This window comes from Pediculus humanus, genomic scaffold (assembly GCF_000006295.1).
Source record: "Pediculus humanus corporis 1103172107622 genomic scaffold, whole genome shotgun sequence".
In the NCBI taxonomy this organism is placed as follows: Eukaryota; Metazoa; Arthropoda; class Insecta; order Psocodea; family Pediculidae; genus Pediculus; species Pediculus humanus.
Genome location: NW_002987235.1, coordinates 48926 through 57252, shown reverse-complemented (window position 1 = coordinate 57252; position 8327 = coordinate 48926). Strand labels below are relative to the sequence as shown.

Genomic DNA, 8327 nt, shown 5'->3' with positions numbered 1-8327 from the left:
TTAATTGTTTATTATTATTATTATTATTATTATTATTATATTTATGTTTATTAAATTATTATAAAAAATATTAAAAACTTGATAATAAATAAAATAAACGTAAATAGTTCCCATAAAATTCGAACGTCCATTATCAGACATAACGGAACTAGCAATTACGATTGGCTGCCCTGAACCGTGTGAACCCGTCGATGCGCTACTCACATCCGGTAAAGACGAACAAGCCGTTTGTACCTGAGATGTAGTGTAATTATCTAAACCGTTGCTACACCTATGACTGTGAAATCCCCAACACGCGGCATATGCAATAGCATGAGGTATGTAACTTTGATCTATGACCCCGGTGAATACCGACGAGGCCAAAGGTCCCTGAATTAAATTTCATCCGACATTTTAAATATTTTTATTCGTTCGAACGATGAAAAAAATTTTTTTAACTTACCTGGGCGTAAATCGGAACATCTTCTCCACCGTGTGTTGCCCACTGTCTAGGTACGGCAGCACCGTGTACCGAATTTTTTTCTTCTGCTTGTTTTCCGACGGTCGTACCATTATTTGGAATCGTTCTCGGTTCGCTAAAACCAGGTCCGTTACCGTAAATTAACGTGGAATAAGGAAATCCATCGATGTCGGAAACTTTTCCATCCGTACCTGAAAATAATAATAATAATTGTAAGGAATATTCCGCGAGTAAATATTAGCAAAAAAAAAAACCAACGTTTAATTATCATTTTTCTTTTTTTTTTGCTTTAATTAAAATAAGAAAATTATTTGCACGTTTTAATTGAAAAAAATTATTTTTTACCAAACGTACGGATACGGTTTACGCTGTTACCAACATAATCTAAAAATCTTTTAATTTCCCGCCTTTTTTTTTTTTTTTTTTTTTATCTTAACAACTAATTACAATAAATTTTGTTTTTAAAAATGTTTCCCGTTACGCGCCAAAAAAAAAAAAAATTATATTATTTATCCGCCATCTTTTTTTTTTTGAAAATACGTATTTAATTTGTTCGCTTTTTATTTATATAACGAAAAAATCTTTTTTTTCTCCTTTTTTTGTTTTGTTCTGTTTTATAAATTTAAAAGTTAAAAAAAAAAAAAAAAAAAAAAAAAAAAGAAAAAACAAAAAAGGTAACAAACAATCATTTAAATTATTTATTTATAATATTTATCGAAAAAAAAAATTTTTTTTTTTTTGTAAAAAAACAAAGGAAAACATTTAACAAAAAAAAAAGGAAACAAAAAATCAAAAAAAAAAAAAGGAAATAAAGCAAAAACCTTAACAAGAATTTCTCGAAGGCATTTTAATATAAATTTATACTATCAAAATGACAGATAAAAAAAAACAACGACGAAGACGACGACGACGCCATTTCGTTTTTATTTCCTTTTAAAATTTTTAAAAAATTCCAAAAAAAAATATTAAGAACCATTATGATAATAATAATAATAATAATAATGTAATTCCTTACGATTTTTTTATTTTATTGGAAACGTTTTAAAATTTTTTTTTTTTTCTTCTCCTTATTCTCAGAATAAATTTGATTTATTTTACGTTAAAAAAAAATATATATATATATATATATATTGATATATAAATCATTGTTTTACTTAACGAGGTGAGAAAAAGAAAAAAAAAATTTTTTTTTTTACCAATATGTCAAATTGAAATAAAAAAAAAAAACTTACTGCGTAACACACGAGATACATATTAAAACTGAGAAGAAAATCGAAGATTAACCGTTAATTTTGTATCGACCAATCAGAATAATCGATTCGATTTAAAATCGACCAATCAGAATTGAGAATTTTAAAAAGTAAACATAATGACGCATTCCTATTGGCTGTTTAAAATTTAAAGTGATGTGATTGGTTGAAATTAATTTTGACGTCACCGCATAAACAAAAATCAATTAAATTATGGGAAAATGATTTTAAAAATTCGTTAAAATGAAATTCGAGGAGGGGGAGGGAAAGGGAGGGGGAAATTAAATAATAATTGTAAATAGTTTCTAAAATTGACAATTTGAAAATTTTCCCTGTCATTTTAAATTTCCGGCATTCGGTTACATAAAAAGTTTTTTTATTTTTTTTTTTTAAAATAATTTTAAGCAAGTTGAAAATACAAAATTGAAAAACTTTTGTTTTCCTCGTAAACAAAAAAAATAGGAGGAAAAAAAGGAAAAATTTGAATTTTTAGAATTACTTATGAAAAAAAAAAAATCTCACGAATAAATTTTTTTTTTCATTTTTTTCTAAGGGAAAACCAAAAAAATAAAATTTATTTTGCGGAATCGAAATATCGATAAATACAAAAAATGATAATTTATTTTCATGTAAAAAACCAACAACAACAGGAGCAAGAACAGCAGCAGGAGCAGAAGCACCAGCAGGAGCAGGGGCAGCAGCAGGGGCAGCAGCAGTTGTTTAAAAAAAAATAACGATCGAAATAAAAATAAAAAAAAGAAAATTATTTCCCGGAAGTAATTTGGTATTTAAAAAAAAACAAACAAACAAACAAAAAAAATTTTTAAAAAATCACAACAAACATTTTTTTTTTTTTTAATAAAATTTAAAAAGTAAATTTAATAAAAATTTTTTTCCCGCCAAAACAAGAGTATTTATTTAAAAAATTTATTCACTTTTTTTCTCTCTCCTTTTTCCCCGCCTTTTTTTTAAAAATCTATTTGTTTTTTTTTTCTTCTGCCACGAAAATATTTATGCATATACATATCGATCAACGTGAAAGAAGAAAAAACGTTATAAAATATATATATATAAAAATTTTAAAATGATATAATTTTATTATGTAAATTGTAAATGTGTAAATTAATGTCACTCGAGGGGATTTAATAAATTACGGTTTTTAGAGTTTTCCTTTGATTTTAGTTTAACGGAAAATGACGGTCATTTGTAAAGTAAATTGATCATCCTTTGGGATCTTTTTCATTTAATTTCACGAAAGATTTACATAATTTTCTTTTTTTTTTTCCTCCTTAAATTGAAACAATAATAATAATTATTATTATTTACCTAAAATGGCATTTCCTCTGGGAGTTGATAAACCTCCCATTGTCATCACGTGCGAATGATCGGAAGTAAGAACAATTAAAGTTTCACTAAGATCCACCATAGACATGGCGGTTAAAACCGCGGATTCTAATGCGATCGTTTCATCTAATGCTCTGTACGCATTATTATAATGATGAGCATGATCGATTCTTCCTCCTGATTAATTTAAACAAAAAAAAAATTCAATTAAATTCAATTCAATTTGTTTAATTCAATGCGTTTGTTATATCCAACCATTTCATTTCCTGTTTTGAAAAAAAAATTCGATCGATACACAAACGCACGCACACCCACACGCACACACGGGGGGAAACGCATATATACACGTTTATTGGTGAAATCATTGTCAAAAAAGGAAATTAAAAAAAAAAAAAAAAAACTTATTTTTTTTTCGGTTTCGGTCATTGTCGATTCCTGATTTATAACTTTAAACGATTTTCCTATCTTAAACTCATTTACAAAATATATTTGCATCGGTTGATCCCTCGGGATGAATTTCGATTAATCAAAACCCGGTCCGAAAAAAAAAAAAAACGACACAGTTATTTCAAACGAAAGTGTGGGGGGTTTTGTTACCTATTTCGGAGTGAAAAGAAACGAGGGGGGGAAAGGGTGAAAAGGGTTCGTTAATAATGATAATTTTTTTTATGCGAGAGGTGATAGTAGTAGGTAAGTGTTATAAATTTATTTATTTATTAAAAATAATTTTTTTTTTTTTTTACGAAAATAATTTCCGGATAAATAATTCATGAAATTTATTAAAAACTTTTTCCGTTAATTAAAAAAATTTTTTTTTTCTTTTGAACGTTGGCATTTAATTACGTGAAATTTACAAAAAAAAAAAAAAATTACGCCATTTTGTTTATTTATTTTTATAAATAAATAAACTTTATTATTACGATAATATTTTTTAAAATTATTTATTAATTTTTAAATAAGTAAATAAATAATTTTAGTAAAAAATAAAAATATAAAAAAGAGAGAAAAGGAGAGAGGGGAGAGAAAGGGAGAGGGAGAGGGAGAAAGAGAGAAATTTTAAGATGAGGCAGCCATTTTTTTTTTTTTTTGTTTATATCGGATTTTACGTTTGAAATATTTATTATAGAAAAAAAAAATTTATATGTATGTATGTGTTTACCTTCAACGAATAAAAAAAATCCTTTCGTGCTTTTTTGCAACATATTTAAAGCTGTTCTTGTCATATCGGCTAAAGACGGATCCCCATCTGGCCCAGTATTACGATCCGTTTCAAAATCCATGTGAGAATATGAAAAAAGCCCTGAACAAAAAAAAAAAAAAAAAAAGATGAAGAAGAAAATTCGAGAAATAAATTTTCTTTTTTTTTTTTCCCCCATTTAGAAAATTATATTTTGCATGAGGTCAATAAACCTTCTTTTTTTCTTTTTATTATTATTATTATTACTTTTTTTTTTTTTTTATAAAACGACATTGTGATTCGTCAATTTGTTTGTCGGGTATTTGTTACAAACGTTTTACTCCAGGTACTATTCCACTCTAATCTCTCGGGAATAAATACCTGTCGAACAGGTTTCGTATTACGTATTTATTATTAATATTATTATCATTTATGAAAAGTTTTCACGTATTTCTGGAGTTAAGAGTTTTTTTTTTTTTTTTAGAACTTATTCCAGGTTTTTTTTACACTAGATTCCTTATATTAAAAAAAAATGAATAAATACTCTTATCATTATTATCATCATCATCATCATTATTATTATTAATATTTTAAAAAAAAGTATAAAAAAAAAATTCAATTTTATCGGATTTCGTCGAGCGTAAAACGCAACATCACTTTTTTTATTTTTATTTTTAATATTACGTAATAATCTGTCAAATTTATTTTAATAATATTGTATACTATAATATACAATGTTTGTATATCCAGACACGCCCGCACGCACCCACACACGCACTTATTATTACGCGTTTGTACGAAAACATAAAGTTTAATATTGGTTTTTTTTTTGCTTTTCATCCCCTTCATCCCTTTCATTCCCGCGAAAAATTTTATTAATAAAAAAAAAACATTAAATTTAAAAATTTTTTCCTCTTGCGAAAAATCCATTGTTTTTTTTTTCTATTTAACAAGAATTAATCGAGTGCGAAAAATATTTTTTCATATTATATTATAACGAATAATGATGATGATGATGATGATGATGGAAATTAAGTAGTAGAAACACTTCTGTTATAAGATAAGGAAAAGTTTTCTTTTTGACAAAAGTTTTTTATTGTCTCAAAATATTTTTATATGGACATCTATCTCTCTCTCTTTTTAACTTTATTTTCCAGAAATTTTTATCAAAAATTAAATTTTCCTTATTTTAATAACGTTACATAACTTTAAATTGATTACGTCACATGAAATAAATAAACAAAGAAAATATATCAATAAATAAATTATTTATCTACGAAAATATTTATCGGGGAAAACTATTGACGGGAATTTAATTTTACTTTTTTTTTATTTCCATCATTTTCCCACCAACAGTCTCTCTCTCTCTATCTCTCTCTCTTTCTCATTATTTTCCTATCTCATCTCTGTCAATTTGTCATCAGTTTTTTTTTATTTTCAATTTTCTATTCGTTTTACAATCAGAAACTTATATTAAAAATACAAAATCGTTGTAACAAGATAGTAGTTAAATTGCATTTCGTGCAAAATAATATTATTATTCTCCTGAATGGTGATGATGATAATAATAATAATAATAATAATAATATTGATTATTGGATTTTCTATATAAAAAAAAAATTCTTTTTCTTTTGTATTCTTAACTTAAAAAAAGTTAATTTTTAAAAAATTATTATTTCTTTCTCTCTCTCTCTCTCTCTTTTACCAGATAAATACGTTTAAAATTTTTCATTGTTCACTTTCACTCGTCTTCTGCTATTTTTCAAATTACAATCGAATTTGAAATAATGCCAGAATCAATTGTATGCCGTCTCCTCCTCCTCCTCCACCTCCACCTTCTCCTTCTTCTTCTTCTTATATTACCTTCGTTTTTTTTGTTGTATTTAACTTGATAAAAAAAATTATAAAATTTGTTTTTTTTTCCCCTTGTTGTTTGTTAGATTTTTTTTTTATTTAAAACTTTTTTTTTATCATGATAATGTTGCTAATAATAATAATAATATATACGTATCGTTTTTCTTTAAATTTATTTTTTTTTATTGTAAAAACTTGAGTTGTTAAGACGATTTCAAGGTAATCAAAAATCGTTTTTTTTTTGTGTGACAAAAAACGTGAAAATTTTAAATTTCAACTGTCAGTTTTAAACGTTAACTTTTGGTTTTTGCAAATTATTTAAAATTTAATAAAACACCTGATACACCTTTACCATAGCAAAACTAAATAATAATAATATTCATATTTTAAATTGTTTTGCGGTGAACAAGATAAAAAAAAAAAAGAAAAAAAATGGCGAAAATATTTATTTTACTCAATGATTTACCACGGTTTTTTTTTTAAATTTATTTTATTGTTATTATTATTATTATTTTTCTGTACGTTTGTCGTTTGTTCGTATGTTTCCACGAGCGTTAATTTGTTACGTATCGAAAATATAGATTTTCTTATTTTTTAACGTAATTAAACACGTAAAATTAAAATTAAAATTTTATTTTCAAATAAAACGTTTTACGCGTTAATAAAAAACAAACATGAGGAAAATTTAATAATTTAAAATTATTATAAATTCACGCGTTGATCCCATTATCATTAAAATTTATACGAATTTATATATTTAATTTTTTTTCACGTTAACAATTAACAAAAAGGCGCGAAAAAAAAAGATTTAAAAATAAAGGAAAATAAAATCCTCGATAAAAAATTTTAACGTCGTGTAAAAATCTCAAAAGAACAAATCAACGAAAAACAAAAAATCTCGAATTATCATTATCATTATCATTATTATTATCATCATCTTTTAGGCCATAATCCGTACTTAAAATTTTGATCAATTAAAAACTTTTTTTTTTTTTTTACATATAAAAAAAAAAAACAAATTTTTACTTCCTTTACCGGGTAAAAACACGAATTTTGCATTAAATGCTGTTGTTGTTGTGAGGGATTTTTTTTTTTTTGTTAAAAATCCCAAAGGTTGAAAACCTTTTTTTTTCTTTTTTTCCTTTCCTTTTTTTTTTTATAAAAAAAATTAAATAAGAGAGAGAGAGAGAAAGTGCGTGGTTGCGAGTAACTATTACGTAAGAGATAGACAGGTAAAATCCCACGAGAAATAATTAAATAAATTTATTTAATTTTTAAATTTTAATTAATAAATAATAATAATGATGATGATGATGATGATGATGATGATGTAAACTCACCCAATAAATGATCAATTTGTTTCTTATTGATTTCTTCCATTTGTGATTTGTTCCACACGTAAGCGGAATTAAGTCCTCGTCTTTTTTTATCACGAATCCAATCATCGATTAAATTTCTACCATCTAATCTCCTTCCTTCATCTTTATCAGATTCCGGATCTTTTGCTACTTTTGGTAACCAATGTCTTCTACCACCGCCTAATATTACCTAAAAATAAACAAAATAAATTTTTCATATCTCACTCGAATTTTTTTTTTTTTCTTTCGAGCGATGCAAATATGGAAATAAGAAATTTTCCTTCTTTTTTTTTTTTTTTTGTAAAAAAAAACGATATAGAGAAAGTGAAAAATAAAAAAACGCGATATTAAAAAAAAAAAAAAAACAGAAAACAAACAAACAAACAACAAGAAAAAGGAAATAGAAACTCTCGTCGAGAATAAAAAAAAAAAAAAAAAATGAAAAACTTGATAAAGGAAATGTAATAAAAACTTTAAAGAAATGCGGTTAAAACTAACAAAAGGAAGAAAGAATCAAAGGGAAAAGATAAAAAAAAAATAAAAAGAGGGAGGAAGGAGGGAGAGGGGAGGTGAAAATGGGATGCTGGAGGGATGGAATGGGAGGTGGCGAATGAGTAGAATGAAAAAAAAATCTTTAAAAATTCAACGTCGGCGTACATTAAAAAAAAAAAAAAAGTTTTTCATTTAAATTATATTTATATATTTCAATGAAAAAAAAAAATATTTAATAAATAAACAAATAGAAAAAAAAATCACTGATTTGACTCACGTATTATTAACTTTTATCGAATTTTTTTAAAATTTTATTTTATAATAATATTAATCTGAAGTTTTTTTTTTTAGCAAATCCGAGACAGAGAGAGGGAAAAAGAGAGAAACAAAAA

General features: G+C 25.2%; 1 protein-coding gene across 1 annotated transcript in view; it reads right to left on the bottom strand.

The window, feature by feature from the left end:
- Phum_PHUM251300 (Alkaline phosphatase, tissue-nonspecific isozyme precursor, putative) overlaps positions 1-8327 on the bottom strand; it is a gene marked incomplete at both ends in the record, with an annotated part of 27144 nt that continues 18817 nt past the window's right edge. Inside the window, 5 exons of the mRNA XM_002426352.1 lie at positions 1-369; positions 443-651; positions 3070-3231; positions 4214-4354; positions 7426-7633. Coding sequence (XP_002426397.1) covers positions 1-369; positions 443-651; positions 3070-3231; positions 4214-4354; positions 7426-7633 — 1089 coding nt within the window. The remainder of the gene's footprint in view (positions 370-442; positions 652-3069; positions 3232-4213; positions 4355-7425; positions 7634-8327) is intronic.